General features: G+C 42.5%; 1 protein-coding gene across 4 annotated transcripts in view; it reads right to left on the bottom strand.

The window, feature by feature from the left end:
• LOC138972611 (uncharacterized) overlaps positions 1-21,863 on the bottom strand; it is a 255,147-nt gene that overhangs the window by 194,136 nt on the left and 39,148 nt on the right. For all 4 annotated transcript variants that reach the window (XM_070345265.1, XM_070345267.1, XM_070345268.1 and 1 more), the window contains exon 4: positions 18,723-18,953. In XM_070345265.1, the coding sequence (XP_070201366.1) occupies positions 18,723-18,953 (231 nt within the window). The remainder of the gene's footprint in view (positions 1-18,722; positions 18,954-21,863) is intronic.

The raw sequence follows: 21,863 nt of genomic DNA, 5'->3' as shown, positions 1-21,863 counted from the left end.
CTGGCCTTCCTTTGAGAAGCCATAACTTGCTCAGTCCTGTTTGAGTGGAGTTCGCCTCCAAAGGTGATTAACACGGTTACATTCGTCGACAAGGATGTTACTCGATATGGTCAGGAATGGCATTATGGCCACTGAATCATTTTCGTGCTGTTCCCATTCCACGAATCTGGGAGGGACCTAAGCTTGGCGGGTCCATTGTTCGGACCCGGCGAAGCCGGCGTACGGCTCTAAGTACTTCTTCCCGGCGAAGCCGGCTACCCGGCGAAGCGGGTATTCATTCTAGTTATATATATACACGCACACGCACACGCACACACACACAGAAGATCAACTAACTTATAAGGCAAGCCAACATAACACGACACACTAACCAAATAAAGGATCAGGTAGCAAAGTAAAAAAAAAAATAAAAAAATAAAAAACCTAAGATTTATGAAGGAATCACCAAGCCAATATAAAATGCAGTAATACTATCTTAGATACTAGAAGGAGTAATACACGAGAATGTATTCTTATCACACCAAGTTGACGCAAGACACACACATGCACATTTTCAGAAGGATAAAAGGCACACATACGTTTGAGCAACCAGGCACATTACATTAAAGTGATGTTTGAATGTATTTTTTGCAGATGTGTTTTGAATGTTTTAGGGTTACTGGTCGATTTTAGGCATGTAGGTAGGGAGTTCCAGACATAAGCTCCCGAGTATGAAAGACTAGTTTTAAATATGTCAATGCGTGGCTTCGGGCAGGCCAGATTATGCTTGAAAGTGGAATACTGAGAAGGTGTTGATTGAAACAAGTGAGTTAGATATTATGCGGGTGCTTGGTCATGTAGGATCTTGTGCATGAAAACTGATTTATTAAATAAAAGCTGTTGTTTAAGTTGAGGTATATTGAGGGCTGTCAGTTTTGCGTCAGTAGTTAGTGATGGGTCAGGCAGAATGAGTTTAGCTGACCTACGATGACGAGAATGTATAGTTTTGAATAATGCATCACTACAGCTGTCCCAGATGACAGAGGCATAATCAATGTGAGGTTTGATGTGGGCGTTGTAGAACATTTTTCGGGCGTCTAAAGTTATGACTGACTGAAGTTTTGAAAGTAGGAATAAATTTCTTGAAACGCGTTTACACAGATGTTCTATGTGGGAATGCCACCTAAGCTTATCATCGATAATCACGCCTAGCAGTTTTTGTTCGCTAACCTTTTCTATTGAGTTTCCGTTGATGGTGAGATCTAGTAAGAGGGGGGACAACTGATGCTTCTGGCGCGTTGTAATTACCATTGACTTAGATTTCAGAGGGTTTAGGACCATGTTGTTTTCAGAGCACCATTGTGAGATGTCTCTAAGGGTGTGCTGAAGAGATTGTTGAATATTGTCAAGGCGTCTATTTTGTGTCCGTAGTGTGGTGTCATCAGCGAGCATGTGGCATTCTACTGAGTTGTCAGAGAAGTGAAGTGGAAGGTCATTAACGTAAATACAGAAAAGAATATGACCTAAGACAGAGAGAGAGAGAGAGAGAGAGAGAGAGAGAGAGAGAGAGAGAGAGAGAGAGAGAGACTGACACAGTTTAATTGAATATGGGCCTACAGCCCCTTTCAATGGGGGGGGGGGGGGGGGGTACACATGAATCACAGGAAAAAAATAGAAAACATGATATTTATACGTATGCAAAATACACAGTGGTTTGTTCCAAGCTTTCCTCTATCTATAATCGTGCACATCAATGCTGCCTAATATATACATACAACCGAACAATAAATACGGCAACAACAAAACCTTCAGCGACAATTAATCCTCATTATTATTTAACATTGACAATCTTAACTGAAATGCAAAAAACAAAAACTTTGCTAAATCTACAATTGTTTCTGTGTCTTGTTTTTTAAACATGGTAATCATACTGCCCAACTGATCACCAACACTTAACAACTGTGCTAAATACTTTATTCTTAACTCACAATATGTTTGGCATTCAAACAAAAAAGAGATTTCGGTCTCTAATTTATCTTCACAAAAGGGGCAACACTTGTTTTCTGTTGAATTTTGGAAGCGATATCTGTGGATATTTATCTGTGAAACGCCCATTCTAAATTGAGCGATGACATTTCTGTACACATCTTTCCATAAAATGTCTACATAACGTTCTTTTTCAAAACAGGCTTTATGTTTTCCATACAGTGATAGGCGCTCACTCGAGTCCAAATAATTACGCCAATCATGACAGAAGGAACTGCAGAGCCTCTCCTTCAGTTCTGCAAAAAACACCCTCTCGTTTCCACATCCAAACATCCAAACTTGGTAAAATCCATTTTCACACAGAACTGCCTTTACATGCGTTACCCATGAGATACCACCTTTTTCGTGGAGGTTGAACAACATTTTGTACACCTTCTTTGAATAACAAGAAGGGCAAAGCCCATACGACTCGCATGCTTGACCTTGACCTTCAGGGTCAAATAACTAAACCTAGCAATGACATCATACACTAAGAACTGCTTTACACATTTTTCCTACCAAAATACATGTGACCTTGACCCAAGGTCAAGGTCATGCAACACAAAGCTGTTAATTTAAGACATAGGAAGTACAATGGTGCTTATTGGCTCTTTCTACCATGAGATATGGTCACTTTTAGTGGTTCACTACCTTATTTTGGTCACATTTCATAAGAGTCAAAGTGACCTTGACCTTGATCATATGTGACCAAATGTGTCTCATGATGAAAGCATAACATGTGTCCCACATAATTGTTAAGTTTGAAACAGTTATCTTCCATAGTTCAGGGTCAAGGTCACTTCAAAATATGTATACAATCCAACTTTGAAGAGCTCCTGTGACCTTGACCTTGAAGCAAGGTAAACCAAACTGGTATCAAAAGATGGGGCTTACTTTGCCCTATATATCATATATAGGGGAGGTATTGAATCTCAAAAACTACAGAGAAAATGGGAAAAATGGGAAAAATAGCTGTTTTTTAGACAACATTTATGGCCCCTGCGACCTTGACCTTGAAGCAAGGTCAAGATGTTATGTATGTTTTGGGGGGCCTTGTCATCATACACCATCTTGCCAAATTTGGTACTGATAGACTGAATAGTGTCCAAGAAATATCCAACGTTAAAGTTTTCCGGACGGACGTCCGGACGGGGGGGACGGACGGACGGACGACTCGGGTGAGTACAAAGACTCACTTTTGCTTCGCATGTGAGTCAAAAAAATTGTCTGGCTGTCTCAATAACCGTAACCAATATTTAATCACCCTTGTCACTGTTGTCACCCAAAGAGGATACCTACCCAATTCACCATACACAACATCATTGGGAGTTTTATCTACTACGTGCAGAAACCGTTTACATGCAAATAAATGAACACGTTCCAATTGGTCATACTTCTCATAACCCCAAATTTCGGCTCCATAATTATGATAATACTGGCAATACTTGCGCATCAAATAACTGAAAAAATACATCAAATGAGTTACAACCCATGTTCTTTAAAGTATTCAAAATTTCGATCGTGCTTCGCTTTGCTCTTGTTGCTGCGTCTTCAATTGCGACGCCATAACCATGTCTTGTTGAAAAGGTGAGGCCAAGATATTTATACGAATTTACAACCTCCAACTGATTCCCATCAAAAATCCATTTTTCTCTTGCACTTAAAAATCCGCCTTTTCTGAAAACTATTATTTTTGATTTGTCTAGATTTACTCTAAGACCCAGTCGTTGCATTGCTGTACATAAAACGTTTAACTGGTTCTGTAATCCAACAACAGTGGATGCTATCAAAGTGAGATCGTCAGCAAACAATAACAAAAAAAAGTTCAAGTTCCGTAGGACCGAGGGACACACCATGTTTGCCCTTTTCAATAATTTCGTTCGCCAACTCATTAATTAACAAGGAAAACAGCATTGGGCTCATAACACAACATTGTTTCAGCCCTTGTAGACATTCGAAATAGTCCGTATAACCCTCATTGGAAATGACACGTGCTTCAACAGTAGCATACATAGCTCTTATCATTCTTAACATTCTTCGGCTGACACCCGATCTCATCAACACGGACCACAGCACAGTGCGGTTAACAGTATCGTAAGCCTTTCTAAAATCTATAAAACCAACATACAACTTAGATCTTTTTAACAGATGTTTCTCAATGGCGGCATGCAGAGTGAAAATATGATCTGTGGTGGAACGTCCCTTTCTGAAACCAGCTTGTACATCGTTCAAAACGGAGTTTTCTTCCGACCACAGAACCAGTCTGTTATTAATAACTTGGGTAAATACTTTGCTAAAAATGCTCAAAAGTGATATGCCTCGGTAATTATCCGGATTATTTCTGTCTCCTTTCTTATATAAAGGAATAATAGTAGCCTTCGTCCATTGAAGCGGGAGAGAGAGAGAGAGAGAGAGAGAGAGAGAGAGAGAGAGAGAGAGAGAGAGAGAGAGAGAGAGAGAGAGAGAGAGAGAGAGAGAGAGAGAGAGAGAGAGAGAGAGAGAGAGAGAGAGAGAGAAGTCTGAAGTCTGAATGTTTTAATGAGTAGGCCTTGGGGCCTTTTCATGGAGAAAAGGGCACATCTCAAGCACCAGCATACAAATGCACATAGTAAACAAAAACAAGACAATTTCGAAACCGAAACACGTTACACAATGTACACATCAATGTGATGGATCACTATTTCCATCCCTTAGCGGACATGGTAATTTCCGCGTCAGTTTTGTATTGTCCGTTTTGTGCGTGTGCAACTAATTACACAGTTCTCTCGAATGTCGAGTCGCGAAGCATATCCGAAGACAACAAATGTGCGAACCGAGTGATAATTACTGTCAACTGAGATAGAAACTCGTAACATCTCTCAGAACCGAGTGATAATTACTGTCAACTGAGATAGAAACTCGTAACATCTCTCAGAACCGAGTGATAACTACTGTCAACTGAGATAGAAACTCGTAACATCTCTCAGAACCGAGACTTCGTGAAGCACTGATCGTAGTTGATCTTCGAACTTTCCTCTGTCGACTGGTGACCCATGTCGAAGTTTGCCGACGAACTGCTTCTCTTCTCGTAGCATGTGACGAGCTGCCTGTTTGATCATCCAGTAAGTTTCAGGACTCTTGTCGCTGATGCAGTCTTTGACCAACACGAAATCGTCAGTTTCATAGAGTAGTGACTGCCTGAGAGAGAGAGAGAGAGAGAGAGAGAGAGAGAGAGAGAGAGAGAGAGAGAGAGAGAGAGAGAGAGAGAGAGAGAGAGAGAGAGAGAGAGAGAGAGAGAGAGAGAGAGAGAGAGAGAGAGAGCGAGAGAGAGACAGAGATACAGAGAGACAGAGATAGACAGACAGAGACAGAGACAGAGAAATACATCACAATATCCCGCATGAGTCACTTTCTGCACGCATTCTTCTCTTTGTGAATGTTTGTGGCCGTCAGCCGTTTCAATCATAAATTCGATCTCGTGAAAAAAGCAAAACATACACACACACCATAACACAAACATGCTCATACATTCACCCAGAAACAAACACACACACACACACACACACAATCAAACGCGTGTGCGCGCGCATACAAATACACACAGACACAGACACACACACACTTACAAACACATACACACATATAAATACAAACACACACATGCACACGCGCGCACTCACTCACACACATTAGCATGCACACGCATATATGCACACGTGCACTCACACATATATATATACACACACACACACACACACACACACACACACGAACAAGCACACACAGACACACACACACACACACACAACCACACACGCACATGCCCAACCACACACACAATGACAACCACACACACACACACACACATACAACCCTTAACACACACGCATACATACTAACGCACACACACACACACACACGCACACACACACACACATACACACATGTGCTTTACACATTCACACACACACACACACACACACTTGCAGTCACGCGCGCGCACACGCACTCATGTACACACGTTCTGTGTGTGTGTGTATGTGTGTGTGCTTGTGTGTGTCTAGATATGTATGTACAACATGTGTATGTGTGCGTGAGTGTGGTTATGTATGCATGCGTGCGTATGCGCGCGCGCGTCTGCGAGTGTGTGTTTATACGTGTCTATGTTTGCCTATGTGTGTGTGTTTGTGTGTGTCTGTGTCTGTGTGTGTGTGTGTATGTGTGTGTGTGCTTCTGTATCTCTGAATGTGTGTGTGTGCGTGTGTGTGTGTGTGTGTGTGTGTGTTTGTTTGTGAGATAGTGAGAGAGAGAGAAAGAAAGAGAGAGAGAGAGTGAGAGAGAGAGAGAGAGAAAAAGAGATGAGGAGGGTAATAGAGAGCGAAAGGGAGAGAGATAGAAATATAAGAGAAAGAGACTTTCATACGGACACAAAGAGAGACAGACAGATTTAGAGAGAGATGGAAAGAAAGTGAAAGACACAGTGAGAGGAAAGGGAGAAAGAAAGAATGAAAAAGAGAGAGAGACAGAGACGTAGACAGAGAGACAGGCACAGAGGGACTGAGAGACAGAGAAAGAGAGAGAGAGAGAGAGAGAGAGAGAGAGAGAGAGAGAGAGAGAGAGAGAGAGGGAGAGAGAGAGAGATAGCAAACAAGACAGAGAGAGAGACTGCGATAGAGAGAAAGAGACAGATTAATTTATTTCTATTTCAGCAGACACGGATATGAAAAACAGTGCTAGGCAGTCACCTCCAGTGAAATTAGTTGATCTAAACTGCCTGTAATGTTTGGATGTCTTTGTTCTTGGTTCGATTTATGTGAATTTCAAGACTTGCACTGCAGTAGAGTCTCAAGTTTACTCTGCCCGTATAAAACTGTCTACTATTTACTTGAACATGCACTGCAGATATAAGGGAACGGGATGAATCTGTTCTCAAAGTCAAAATTATTACGATTTTGCCTTAGTTTTAAAAACATGCTCTGTCATGGTTCTGTCTGTAAAATGTGGTGCCTTTCTACAGACAATTTGTGAATGCTAGATCTACCTAGATCTGTATCGCGTTTCATTCCAGACTCCTCTCTTTGATTGTACTATTTGCTGTTTACGCACTAAGCTTATCACGATTCGTTTAATGTCCGTAACGTTTGGTAAACTCACCTTGCAACAGCTTCCTTGGCTTTGTTGGCATTTATTTTCAAGACAGCACAACGTAAGATTAGCTTCTGTTGGACATCAGGTAGAATGCGAGTTTTGAGACAACGACAGTCGTCCAAAGAAAGCTTGCTGTGGAATTTTGTTCTACATAATGACACATGTGATTCTGTATTTGTCAGCGGTTAATGTTAATTGTTTAGTTTTTCCTCTGTTGATTTCTTCCTTCCGAGTCGATCGTTAACATTCAAACAAGACCATCAGATAGCAAGGGTGGATCCAGGAAACGGGGGCACACCCAAACTGTTTTTCACGAACTTGAAGGCGCGAAGCGTCTGAATTGAGGGTGCAAAGCGCCTGAAAATGCCAGGGTGGGTCGGGTGCATGACCCCCCCCCCCCCCTGAATCTCTCTCTCTTTCCCTATAGGGGGGGGGGGGGGGTCCGGGCCCCCTTCCCCGCCCCCTTCTAAATCCACCACTGGAGAGTACCTCAGTTGCTCCTCAAAATGGACTGTGAATAGTGTGTTGGCTGTGTTGACCGTCAGAATTATTTTAAGAACCAGGCTGCTGCAGTCAGTTGACATGTTTCGCATAATGTAGGGTTCCCATGCATGATGCTGCATAGGTAAAGTAGCTTGTATAACCCGACTATTCAGGATCAAAACACTGTTTTTATTTGTGTAGGTTGTAGTCATCACAACTAATCGTATTTTGCCTTTTGTTTCAGAAAGGAGGATAAGCTACAACAAGATCGACGCTCACACACACACACACACACACACACACACACACACACACACACACACACACACACACACACACACAATCAAACGCGTGTGCGCGCGCATACAAATACACACAGACACAGACACAGACGCGCACACACACACACTTACAAACACATACACACATATAAATACAAACACACACATGCACACGCGCGCTCACTCACACACATTAGCATGCACACGCATATATGCACACGTGCACACACACATATACACACACACACAATGACAACCACACACACACATACCACCCTTAACACACACTCATACATACTAACGCACACACACACACACACACACACACACACACGCACACACACACACACATACACACATGTGCTTTACACATTCACGCATACCTAAAGTGTGGATGGTTACCTAAGAGGCGGCACTGGGTGTAGTGCCTTTCTAGTGCACTTGCACTACAACAGCACTGGGTGCAGTACTCGCTCCGGCATCGAAGAATTTTGCACTAAAAAATGCACAAAATTTGACCTATTTCGTCGCCTATAGAGGACGGAAAGAATGTCATTTTGAACATTGTTATGACATTCTTTCCGTCAAAAAAGTCAATTTAACGGTGTTAAATGAATCGACCATCCACACAATTAGGTTGCCATCCACAGTTTAGGTTGCCATCCACGTGTGGATGGTTGCCTTATGGTGATTTAGGCAACCAAACCTGTGGAAACGGGGGTACACACACACACACACACACACACACACACACACACACACACACACACACACACACTTGCAGTCACGCGCGCGCACACGCACTCATGTACACACGTTCTGTGTGTGTGTGTGTGTGTGTGTGTGTGTGTGTGTGTGTGTATGTGTGTGTGCTTGTGTGTGTCTAGATATGTATATGCTAAAGTGGAAACCCTGTCTTAAAGACATCCGACACCGATTAAACAACCGTTCTTCTTCTTCTGCGTTCGTGGGCTGAAACTCCCACGTACACTCGTGTTTTTTTGCACGAGTGGAAGTTTAAGAAACAACCGTTAAAAATCGCCAATATTTATGTTTAAAGTCTGACAAAACATTGTCAAATGTGTTAAAATCAGAGAAATCGATCGTTGCGTTTTTAAGATACAGCCTCATGAATATGTTGACATTTCACGTTTTTTTGTAAATCAGGGTAGGCTATTGGATATGGGATCTAACTGATTAATTAAAATCACAAATACTTTTTTTTGTATGTGGCGTAAATACCGACTTTGTGCACATCAAAATGATGGGTTTTGTCACGAATAAGTTTCCATTCTTTCTGAAATGGCTAATATTCGTTAATTTACATGACGTTTAACGTGCTAAAATTAGACCACCTGCTCACTTCAACTGAATATATCTGCTAATAGAACCGTTATATTTTCATAAAAGTTTGACATAATGCACACCTGGGTCTACACAATTAGATACACAAATTGTCATTCCAAATTTGAAGACAACGGGCCCCAAAACACAGGAGTTATTATCACTTCACCCACCCCATTACATTCCTATTGACAGGATACATCTTGTGTAATTATTCACTTCTACATCTGAATTTGTAAGAGCTTTTGCACACATGCTTATAAATTAGAAGGTGTTTGCAAGGTAAATTGAAAAAGCGGGGGGGTGGGGGGGTGTTTGCACTTTTGTCAACTGTGCTTTTTGGTTTTCATGCTGAATTTCTGCTTGAAATGTGTAACTAAAACACTGTAATTATGTGTCCTCACAGGAAAAGGCACCGCACACAACACAAACAGTGTTCACAAGATCTGAGGGACCGAAGATTAGGCTACAGGCTTATGCCAAATCCAGCTCTACAGCCTCAGAAGTCTGCAAAGTGATGTGTTGCTTCTCTGAAAAGCTCGCTTGTGTTTGTTTTTCTCATGGCAAACCATGTCGTGAAATTGCATCAGGTACGTGCTTCAGTCATTACTACAAAGGTTTTGAGTATCATACAGTGTTCTAAGTACTCTTTCGGTCACCGACACACGTTTTTGATCTAACACATGTTATGCTGTTCTGTTCTTAAGAATAAGATATGCTGTGCACAGCACTGAGTTGCCTTCAGCATAGTACAGTGTAACAAGAGGCGAAGCCTTCAAGGCTTCCGTAAGAAATCGACAAACAGTAACACAAACTCAATCACTCCGTCACACATACACACACACAGTAAGCATATATACACAGTGCAAGAGTGGGAGACGCTAGATCTAGATCTGTCTGTCTGTAGCCTACTTACGGGTACACGACTGCCACTGAGATCGACACTGCCCTTTCGACATCGCTTCCTCGCGCAGACACTGAAAACACGCTGTGCAGATCAACCTGTAGGAAATCTCCTTTGGTATCTTCTTTATCTATTTTTTCTGGAGCCGCTACGAAACCGAACAATGTGAAATTGTCTTCCCCGAATCGGCGAATGCAGCTCGGTTAGAACTGAGAAGTGAATCTATACCACAATGCTTCACGCGATCTGACCTAACCTTGACCCCTGACCTGGTCTACATACCACACACAACACAAACCAGTCACCTGTTTTTACCCCCAAAAACCCACCACCAGCCGAGTTCTTTGGATACACACTTTATCTACGTACGTGCCGACGAAATGTTGATCATTGCTTCAATACTTTGAAGCTGTTGCTTGGATAATAACCCGGTAAAATTAGTATTTCGGTGTTCAGTCAAATGTTAAAGTTTCTATCACACACGCACGCACGCACGCACGCGCAGACAGACAAAAGTTAGCATCACATAGGCTACACTTACGTGAGCCAAAAAAGTACTGTGCAGTGCCAGGCACAGTCTTTTTTTTTTTTAAACGGAAATTTGTGTCCTACAGGCATTGTTTGTCAGCCTCTTAAGGACAGGACTGGGTTGATATGATATTATATAAAAAAAAATAATAATAAAAAACAAGTCGCGTAAGGCGAAAATACAATATTTAGTCAAGTAGCTGTCGAACTCACAGAATGAAACTGAACGCAATGCAATTTTTCAGCAAGACCGTATACTCGTAGCATCGTCAGTCCACCGCTCATGGCAAAGGCAGTGAAATTGACAAGAAGAGCGTGGTAGTAGTTGCGCTAAGAAGGATAGCACGCGTTTCTGTACCTCTCTTTGTTTTAACTTTCTGAGCGTGTTTTTAATCCAAACATATCATATCTATATGTTTTTGGAATCAGGAACCGACAAGGAATAAGATGAAAGTGTTTTTAAATTGATTTGGACAATTTAATTTTGATAATAATTTTTATATATTTAATTTTCAGAGCTTGTTTTTAATCCGAATATAACATATTTATATGTTTTTGGAATCAGCAAATGATAGAGAATAAGATAAACGTAAATTTGGATCGTTTTATAAATTTTTATTTTTTTTTACAATTTTCAGATTTTTAATGGCCAAAGTCATCAATTAATTTTTAAGCCACCAAGCTGAAATGCAATACCGAAGTCCGGGCTTCGTCGAAGATTACTTGACCAAAATTTCAACCAATTTGGTTGAAAAATGAGGGCGTGACAGTGCCGCCTCAACTTTCACGAAAAGCAGGATATGACGTCATCAAAGACATTTATCAAAAAAATGAAAAAAACGTTCGGGGATTTCATACCCAGGAACTCTCATGTCAAATTTCATAAAGATCGGTCCAGTAGTTTAGTCTGAATCGCTCTACACACACACACACACACACACACACACACACCGGCGCACAGACAGACACACATACACCACGACCCTCGTTTCGATTCCCCTCGATGTTAAAATATTTAGTCAAAACTTGACTAAATATAAAAACACAGTCAATTGTGCTACCTACACAAGTTCTTCTACCGGCACGGTTGGCCTAGTGGTAAGGCGTCCGCCCCGTGATCAGGAGGTCGTGGGTTCGAACCCCGGCCGGGTCATACCTAAGACTTTAAAATTGGCAATCTAGTGGCTGCTCCGCCTGGCGTCTGGCATTATGGGGTTAGTGCTAGGACTGGTTGGTCCGATGTCAGAATAATGTGACTGGGTGAGACATGAAGCCTGTGCTGCGACTTCTTTCTTGTGTGCGGCGCACGTTATATGTCAAAGCAGCACCGCCCTGATATGGCCCTTCGTGGTCGGCTCGGCGTTAAGCAAACAAACAAAACAAAAATGTAAATGGGCGTCTTTGTGTGCATGTGTGAGTGTGTGTTTGTGTGAGAGTGTGCGTGTGTGTGTGTGTGTGTGTGTGTGTGTGTGTGTGTGTGTGTGTGTGTGTGTGTGTGTGTGTGTGTGAGTGCGTGTGAGACAAATGGATTTGTACATAATTCAGTATTAGATGGTTTAAACAAATGTGTACAGATTGGCTAGCCATACTTTTGGTCATCACGGCTCGACGGCGTGATAGGAATGTCACATGTTGAGATAGTGAGCTGACTCTTGTGACCTGTATTGTCATTGGCTACCATGGGCCAATGAGAGATCTATGACTAAAATATGATAACCTTGAAGCGGCCATGTTTGATAGCCGGTAGAACATCTGAAATCGCTCTCGGGAGAGGGTGTGTTTACTCTACGCTGTTGTAAGATGTTCTCAAGGAGCAGTGAGTCGACTGGTTAGTGGCTACTGCGAATGAATCTGGTATGATTCAAATGCTGTGAGAATACAGGTATTTATTGAATTGTATTTTTGTTCAGTAACCTTAACTTGTGAAATGACTGTGAGAGTCATGTTGTGAAATGGGTGGAAAGCGTGAGCTGTGTCAGCCATTTTGAATAGAGTGTGGTATGTTCTGTTGTAATGAAGTTACTTGTAAATGAGCTGGTGTAAATAATATAACAGTATAAGTTAGTTGGCGGATAATTGAATAATACTGAGAAAGAATGGAAGTATTATTATGTAGAGAAGTTTATCTTAGAATTGAAACTTACGGTATCATAAACTTTCTATACAGCATTCCGGTGGGAGCAAGGACGCGCTCGACCGAAGGGTAGAGGAGATGAGAAGAGGAGCGTCCCCTCCTTGCGGCCAGAACCAGTAGAGTCGGCGCAGGGTTGTAACGCAGCGCTGGAGAACTTGCATCTGGTGTGTACCCCATATCATGTGTGGTATGGTGCAAGTGTCGGACCCGCTGATTCGTGAGTAAACATACATGTGCGACCTAGAAGAGTGTGCGCACCCACAGAACTGTGTATGTGGAATAGGATTGTGCGAATCCAGAATAACTTGTAACGACTGTACTGTGAGTTAGCAAGTGAGGTAACCAGCTAAGTGGTGTAGCAACGGATTGGACGAATCCAGAATAGTGTGGGCGGCCACTGAACTGTGAGTCGACATGTGAATTAGTTTAGTATGTGTGATTCTTGAACGGAGAGTCAACAAGGACGACATCGTCGAGGGAGAGACTTTCCTTTCATCTTACTCGAGATAATAATGTTATATTGGATGAAAGAGTCTTTGAGTGGATGAGATATTGTATTGATATTTTGTTGTGATGACTGGTTAATATTTGTGATTACTTGAATACAGGTACGAGGGCAAAGGGCAGAAATTGTGTTTAGTCTTTGTGCCTTGTTTGAGTGTTGTGTGTGTGTGTGAGACGGGAGTTTGTGAACAGAATAACACACGCATTTTTTCTGAAAGCAGACCTGTTTACCCTTACGATTTTGGCGTAATTTATGACGATTTTCTGCAAAAAATACGCCATTCCGCTATCCGTGACAAGACTACGATTTTCATAAATAAAAAAAATTTAAAAAAAATTAAAATAAAATTTTTTTTTATCAATTCACATGTTTGGCATTGTTTTTTTCAATGGCAAAATGGGGTGAAAAAGCACAGGACTGACCAGAGATCTGTCTGATGAGACGCTGGAGAGCCTTATTCTAGTGGTGAAGTCTCGCCCTCACTCATTCGGAAAGCCCAAGTACAGTAGAGAAGCGCTTGACACACTGAAAAAGGCCTACTACGAGCAAAAGAAAAAGAATCAGTGATGCATGTGCTTTTGATGTGATCTTCTTTGAAATTATGATGACCACAAAAACTGACTGATGTGTTTTGTTTGTGAATGATGGATATATGTGCATGATTGCGTTTCGAAGACACAGTTGTCATGTGCGTTGTAATTGGCGACGAATGCTGGATGATTACTATTTTTGTGCCAGGATTACTATTTTTGGGGCTGAGCATTTCTCCAAAACACTTATGGGGGTAAACAGGTCTGTGAAAGGGTATTAACAACACACATACATACATTTACACACAAGTACCAGTCGTAACAGCGTGGGTACGTGAGTTTCGTCTGCCATTCTTCTGATTCACTTTCCCTTACACCTTATCTCACCACCCTACCCGTTCACCACCCTACCCGTTCACCACCCTACCCGTTCACCACCCTACCCGTTCACCACCCTACCCGTTCACCACCCTACCCGTTCACCACCCTACCCGTTCACCACCCTACCCGTTCACCACCCTACCCGTTCACCACCCTACCCGTTCACCACCCTACCCGTTCACCACCCTACCCGTTCAGCCCCCCCCCTCCCCCCTTTTTATTCGCAGAGCTCACCGCGAGACGTCGAATGTTGCGGTCTTGCTCTTTTAACTAAAAGTGCATTTCTAAGATTCCTTCCCTTTGTTTGTTTACTTTTGTGTTATGCTGGAGTAGCCTCATTTGCTCATCTGTCCGTTTGTTTTGGTTTGTGAGGACCCTTAATATGGACCGTTTCCTAATACGCACTACCTCCGGATCTAACATAAAAATACAAAGAACTGGCTAGACCGCTCAACACAATTTCATTCACTGCATTTTGCCTACAGCTCTGAATAACGTGAACATGTCACAATAGTTGTGGACGCACAAGAAACAACATCGTTACGCTTTTTCATATTTTTCACTTCTGGTAGCGCTCACTCTAAATTTGAATTTTAAAACGGACTACTTTTTGTCTAAAGACTATGTTTTTGATACACGAAATATACTATATACGACAGCTACGACTGTATTTGTTACATATTAGCAATCTTGGTCCAACGTTTTATTTTGTGCAAACAAAAGTAATAGCCAAGTCATTTAGTATGTTTGTGTCCACTAATGCGGACCATTTTCAACAAACACAAAAAGTAAAAGATAATGATTTGTTTCAGTGATCGGTGAAGAAGCTTGCTGAAAATAACATTCGATCTTTTACAAAGTATACCAAACAGTCTCATTTAAAACATATTTAGTCAAAGCTTGACAAAATGTAACAAGTCGCGTAAGACGAAATAACAACATTTAGTCAAGCTGTCGAACTCACAGAATGAAACTGAACGCACTGCATTTTTTCACCAAGACCGCATACTCGTAGTTTCGTCAGTCCACCGCTCGTGGCAAAGGCAGTGAAATCGACAAGCCAGAATAGTGCGGTAATGGTCGCGCTGAGCAGGATAACATGCTTTTCTGTATCTCTAATCTTTTTAGCGTACTGAGTTTGTTTTTAATCCAAACATAGCATATCTAAACTCAGAGGCAAAAGAAACGCAAATGCTGCAGTGAAGATGGGTTACACATGAATTTGAATGTCGATTTAATTATGTCAGGTTAACAATAAGGCCTAACAAAAAAATAGGTGTGGTTACGGTAACCCGACCTACCCTATTTTTAGGGGCCGATCCTATAACTTTTTTATTACATTTGTCAAAACAAAAAAACAAAAAAAAACCGAGTGCAAAAAACGCAATGAAAGCGAAAGCGCCCGAGCCGCACACTTATTTCCCTGTCAAGTAGGTTTAATTTGTACACATTAGAAAAAAAAGTGATTGCCTACCTACCTACCCTATTTGTTTTGGCTATGTTACCGTAACCACACCTATTTTTTTGGGGGGGGCCTAACAAGGGAACGAATTGACCAATACAAAAACCATACGGAAAAGTGTATTGGGATGAGAACATGACGTGCCATGTTCCACTGAACACTGTTTGAAGACGGTTGAAAGTCAATAGCGTGTTGCTCCTCCCTGGGCGTTAATGACAGTGGCGCACCTCCGGTACGTGGAGAGGACGAGGTGATTAATTTGCTGCTGAGGGACCTGAGCCCACACCTGGGTCACGGCAGCACGCAGTTCTGCTGCTGTGCGGGGTCTCCGGGCAAGGGCATTAATCCTTCTTTGCATGATGTCCCAAAAGTGTTCGATTGGGTTGAGATCCGGAGATCGAGCAGGATGAGGCAGAAGGTTCACGCTGTTGTGACGCAGGAAGTCCTGGGTAGAACGTGCAGTATGGGGACGGGCATTGTCTTGCTGGAACCGGCAGTTCCGGTGCCTCTGGAAAAATGGAACCACATAGGGACGCAGGACTTGATTCATGTAGCGGTCTGCATTGCCACCATTCCCACGACCTTGGCCGACGTTCTAAAAGACGACAAGCCTCACTCGCGGATTGACACCAATGGCGCCCCATATCATGACGCTGGCACCTCCCCATCGATCATGCTGCTGGATGTTATTGTTAGCAAACCGCTGTCCAGGTCTTCGCCAGATCCGGACACGCCCATCGCCAGGTTCCAGGCAAAAGCGCTTCTCGTCCGAAAAATTAACCCTCCGCCAGTCCCGATGGCGCCAGTGGGCATGCTGCTGGGCCCAGGCCAGACGATCCAGGCGATGCTGAGCTGTCAAGACAGGACGTCGAGCTGGACGCCGATTTACCAGGTTCTGACCACCAAAGCGTCGGCTTACAGTTCTGGCACTGACGGGTTCTCCATGCACCCCGAATATGTTACGGGCTCTGTTGGCGGCAGTTTGGAATGCATCTCGCTGGTGTTGATGGACAAGATGGCGATCTTGTCGGGCTGTTGTTACCCGGGGTCTGCCCCGTCCTGGTAAGTCGCAGGTACTGTTTGTGGCATGAAAGCGTTGCTGCAGGCGATAAACCGTGGTGACATTTACTCCAAATGCCCTAGCAACTTGCTAAACTGATTGTCCGGCATCAATTCTCACGATCGCCTGTTGGCGCTGATCTGGTGATAGTCTCGGCATCGCGCCTGTGTCGCAGAAATGAATGTTGAAACAGTTTTGTGAGTATTGTACAGCTTGCCTGAACACTCTGAACACGAAAAGCTGCTTTTCTACATTGTGCATGTGCTGAAAGTGGTCCCCATGACGGTTTGGGATCCCCGTCAACAAGACCTCGCGTGTGACCCAGATAACGGCAAACACGGTTCTGACAAAATACGACCGCTAAAACAACACGTGCAGAACATGCTAGTACCATGATTTTATTTTTATTTCAAGTCCATAAAGGTTTAATTAACGCATCCTTTTTTTGCGTTTCTTTTACCACTATATGTTTTTTTAATCAGGGACCGACAAGAAATCAGATGAACTTGTTTCTAAATCGATTTCCACCAAAATATAAGTTTTATATTTTTATTTTTCAGAGCTTGTTTGTAATCGAAATATAACATATGTATATATGTTTTTGGAATCAGAAAATGACGTACAATCAGATGAAATTATTTTTGGATCGTTTAAAAACATATTGTTTTCAATGACAAGTTTGCGGTTTGTAATGACCAAATTCATTAATTATTTTTTAAGCCATCAAGCTGAAATGCAATACCTAAGTCCGGCCTTTGTCGAAGATTGCTTTGCCAAAATGTCAATCAATTTGATTAAAAAACAAGTCGCGTAAGGCGAAAATACAATATTTAGTCAAGTAGCTGCCATTTTTCAGCAAGAGCGTATACTCGTAGCATCGTCAGTCCACCGCTCATGGCAAAGGCAGTGAAATTGACAAGAATAGCGGGGTAGTAGTTGCGCTAAGAAGGATAGCACGCTTTTCTGTACCTCTCTTTGTTTTAACTTTCTGAGCGTGTTTTTAATCCAAACATATCATATCTATATGTTTTTGGAATCAGGAACCGACAAGGAATAAGATGAAAGTGTTTTTAAATTGATTTGGACAATTTAATTTTGATAATAATTTTTATATATTTAATTTTCAGAGCTTGTTTTTAATCCAAATATAACATATTTATATGTTTTTGGAATCAGCAAATGATGGAGAATAAGATAAACGTAAATTTGGATCGTTTTATAAATTTTTATTTTTTTTTACAATTTTCAGATTTTTAATGACCAAAGTCATTGATTAATTTTTATGCCACCAAGCTGAAATGCAATACCGAACCCCGGGCTTCGTCGAAGATTACTTGACCAAAATTTCAACCAATTTGGTTGAAAAATGAGGGCGTGACAGTGCCGCCTCAACTTTCACGAAAAGCCGGATATGACGTCATCAAAGACATTTATCAAAAAAATGAAAAAAAAAGTTCGGAGATTTCATACCCAGGAACTCTCATGTCAAATTTCATAAAGATCGGTCCAGTAGTTTAGTCTGAATCGCTCTACACACACACACAGACAGACAGACAGACACACACACACACACACACACACACACATACACCACGGCCCTCGTTTCGATTCCCCCTCGATGTTAAAATATTTAGTCAAAACTTGACTAAATATAATGAGGGTGTGACAGTGCCGCCTCACCTTTTACAAAAAGCAAAAAAGCCGGATATGACGTCATCAAAGGTATTTATCGAAAAAATCAAAACAAAATCCGGGGATATCATTCCCAGGAACTCTCATGTCAATTTTCATAAAGATCAGTCAATTAGTTTAGTCTGAATCGCTCTACACACACACACACACACACACACACACACACACACACACACACACACACACACACACACACACACACACACCACGACCCTCGTCTCGATTCCCCCTTTAAAACATCTAGTCAAAATTGACAAAATGTAAAAAGGAAAAAAGGTATAGCGTACCTTTTGTACCATTGGTGCCACATCGGTAACATCGGCGAAAAACGACCAGTTTCTCAAAGCTGTAGACTTCCCCCAGGTCAATCTCGACCCAGGCCTTCAGGTCGCCGATGTCGGTGAGTATGCACGTTGTGTAATCGGTTGTGGTGGTCAAACCGTTCACTAAGAAGCATGCTGCCCGCAGACTGGAAAAAGTGGTGCTCATCTGCACTTCTTTGTTGTACGCAATGTTCTCTGTAAACACATACACAGAATAAAAGTGAATTTGACCTTCATATGACACAGGCACTCGACACTAGGTTGGCGGGGTATTATGCGTTGAATGTCACTAGGTTGGCGGGGTATTATGCGTTGAATGACACTAGGTTGGCGGGGTATTATGCGTTGAATGACACTAGGTTGGCGGGGTATTATGCGTTGAATGACACTAGGTTGGCGGGGTATTATGCGTTGAATGACACTAGGTTGGCGGGGTATTATGCGTTGAATGACACTAGGTTGGCGGGGTATTATGCGTTGAATGACACTAGGTTGGCGGGGTATTATGCGTTGAATGACACTAGGTTGGCGGGGTATTATGCGTTGAATGACACTAGGTTGGCGGGGTATTATGCGTTGAATGACACTAGGCTGGCGGGGCATTATGCGTTGAATGACACTAGGTTGGCGGGGTATTATGCGTTGAATGACACTAGGTTGGCGGGGTATTATGCGTTGAATGACACTAGGTTGGCGGGGTATTATGCGTTGAATGACACTAGGTTGGCGGGGTATTATGCGTTGAATGACACTAGGTTGGCGGGGTATTATGCGTTGAATGACACTAGGTTGGTGGGGTATTATGCGTTAAATGACACTAGGTTGGCGGGGTATTATGCGTTGAATGACACTAGGTTGGCGGGGTATTATGCGTTGAATGACACTAGGTTGGCGGGGTATTATGCGTTGAATGACACTAAGTTGGCGGGGTATTATGCGTTGAATGACACTAGGTTGGCGGGGTATTATGCGTTGAATGACAGTAGGTTGGCGGGGTCTTATGCGTTGAATGACACTAGGTTGGCGGGGTATTATGCGTTGAATGTCACTAGGTTGGCGGGGTATTATGAGTTGAATGTCACTAGGTTGGCGGGGTATTATGCGTTGAATGACACTAGGTTGGCGGGGTAGTATGCGTTGAATGTCACTAGGTTGGCGGGGTATTATGCGTTGAATGACACTAGGTTGGCGGGGTATTATGCGTTGAATGACACTAGGTTGGCGGGGTATTATGCGTTGAATGACACTAGGTTGGCGGGGTATTATGCGTTGAATGACACTAGGTTGGCGGGGTATTATGCGTTGAATGTCACTAGGTTGGCGGGGTATTATGCGTTGAATGTCACTTGGTTAGGGGGATGGACGCTCTTCTCCACGAACATTTCTGCAAGGTAAGGGACTGATTCGTGCAGAACCTCTCGACCTCGCAGGCAATTTTGAATTCCTGACATACACAACGGCAATGATAGCATCACGTATACATCAAAGTATCTGACAGTGACATATTTAAGCCAACTAGACGTTGAAACTGCTGATATTCTGCAAAACTGCATGGAATTTTGACGCACAAAATCCAATGTTGCTCTAGACGGAACGGAACTTACAAATGACTTACTTCCCTTTCCCCAACTCAAATTGGAAGTAGAAAACCAAGTACACAAGAACAAGCGACTGACAGATCGAAAGACTGTACATGTACTGTACTACGAAAGATACATACACCAGGGGAGGTACCGACTCGCCCCCTGCCCATCTCGCCGCCGCTTTGTAGTCGCCAGACTGGTTGGTGTCAGAATAATGTAACTGGGTGAGACATGAAGCCTGTGCTGCGACTTCTGTCGTGTGTGTGGCGCACGTTATATGTCAAAGCAACAGCGCCCTGATATGGCTCTTCGTGGTCGGCTGGGTGTGAAGCAAACAAACACAAAAGCCTGAGTGTGTCCTGAGTTTACCGTATCCCATCCGATGAGGTTGACTTTTGAGGTTTCTCGTGCTAAACTGGTTGACGTTTACCTGAGTTGTTCCTGAGTTTACCTGATTTGTGTTGTGTGAAAGTCACTTCACAATCATGGCTCTCCAGGTGGCGACCACCAGTCGGGGAGGGACATTTATTTTTGGCAACGAGTTCCTGTTTAGAATTGACAAAAATACCGGAGAAACAAGGGCAAAGCCCATACGACTCACATGCTTGACCTTGACCTTTACATGACCTTGACCTTCAGCTAAACCTAGCAATGACATCATACACTAAGAACTGCTTTACACATTTTTCCTACCAAAATACATGTGACCTTGATCCAAGGTCAAGGTCATCCAAGGTCATGCAACACAAAGCTGTTAATTCAAGATATAGGAAGTACAATGGTGCTTATTGGCTCTTTCTACCATGAGGTATGGTCACTTTTAGTGGTTCACTACCTTATTTTGGTCACATTTCATAAGGGTCAAAGTGACCTTGACCTTGGTCATATATGACCAAATGTGTCTCATGATGAAAGCATAACATGTGCCCCACATCATTTTTAAGTTTGAAACAGTTATCTTCCATAGTTCCGGGTCAAGGTCACTTCAAAATATGTATACAATCCAACTTTAAAGAGCTCCTGTGACCTTGACCTTAAAGCAAGGTAAACCAAACTGGTATCAAAAGATGGGGCTTACTTTGCCCTATATATCATATATTGGTGAGGTATTAAATATCAACAACTTCAGAGAAAATGTGAAAAATAGCTGTTTTTTAGACAACATTTTTGGCCCCTGCGACCATGACCTTGAAGCAAGGTCAAGATGCTATGTATGTTTTTTGGGGGCCTTGTCACCATACACCATCTTGCCAAATTTGGTACTGATAGACTGAATAGTGTCCAAGAAATATCCAACGTTAAAGTTTTCCGGACAGAGTTGTTCCTGGGATCCAATTACTTGAAACAACTCTCCTGACAGGCACTTTATTATGTTGCTATTTCCACAGCCTTACAAAACAAAAGACAACAAGAAATGTTTTGTGTATACGATTCGCCTTCGTCACCCATACCCCTCACTGAACCACCTTACCATTTCCTTTTAAAAACCCTGTCACGATGTAATGACATGGACGCAGAAAGG

Source organism: Littorina saxatilis, linkage group LG8, assembly GCF_037325665.1.
Source record: "Littorina saxatilis isolate snail1 linkage group LG8, US_GU_Lsax_2.0, whole genome shotgun sequence".
Lineage (NCBI taxonomy): Eukaryota > Metazoa > Mollusca > Gastropoda > Littorinimorpha > Littorinidae > Littorina > Littorina saxatilis.
This window is presented reverse-complemented; position numbering and strand designations above follow the sequence as displayed.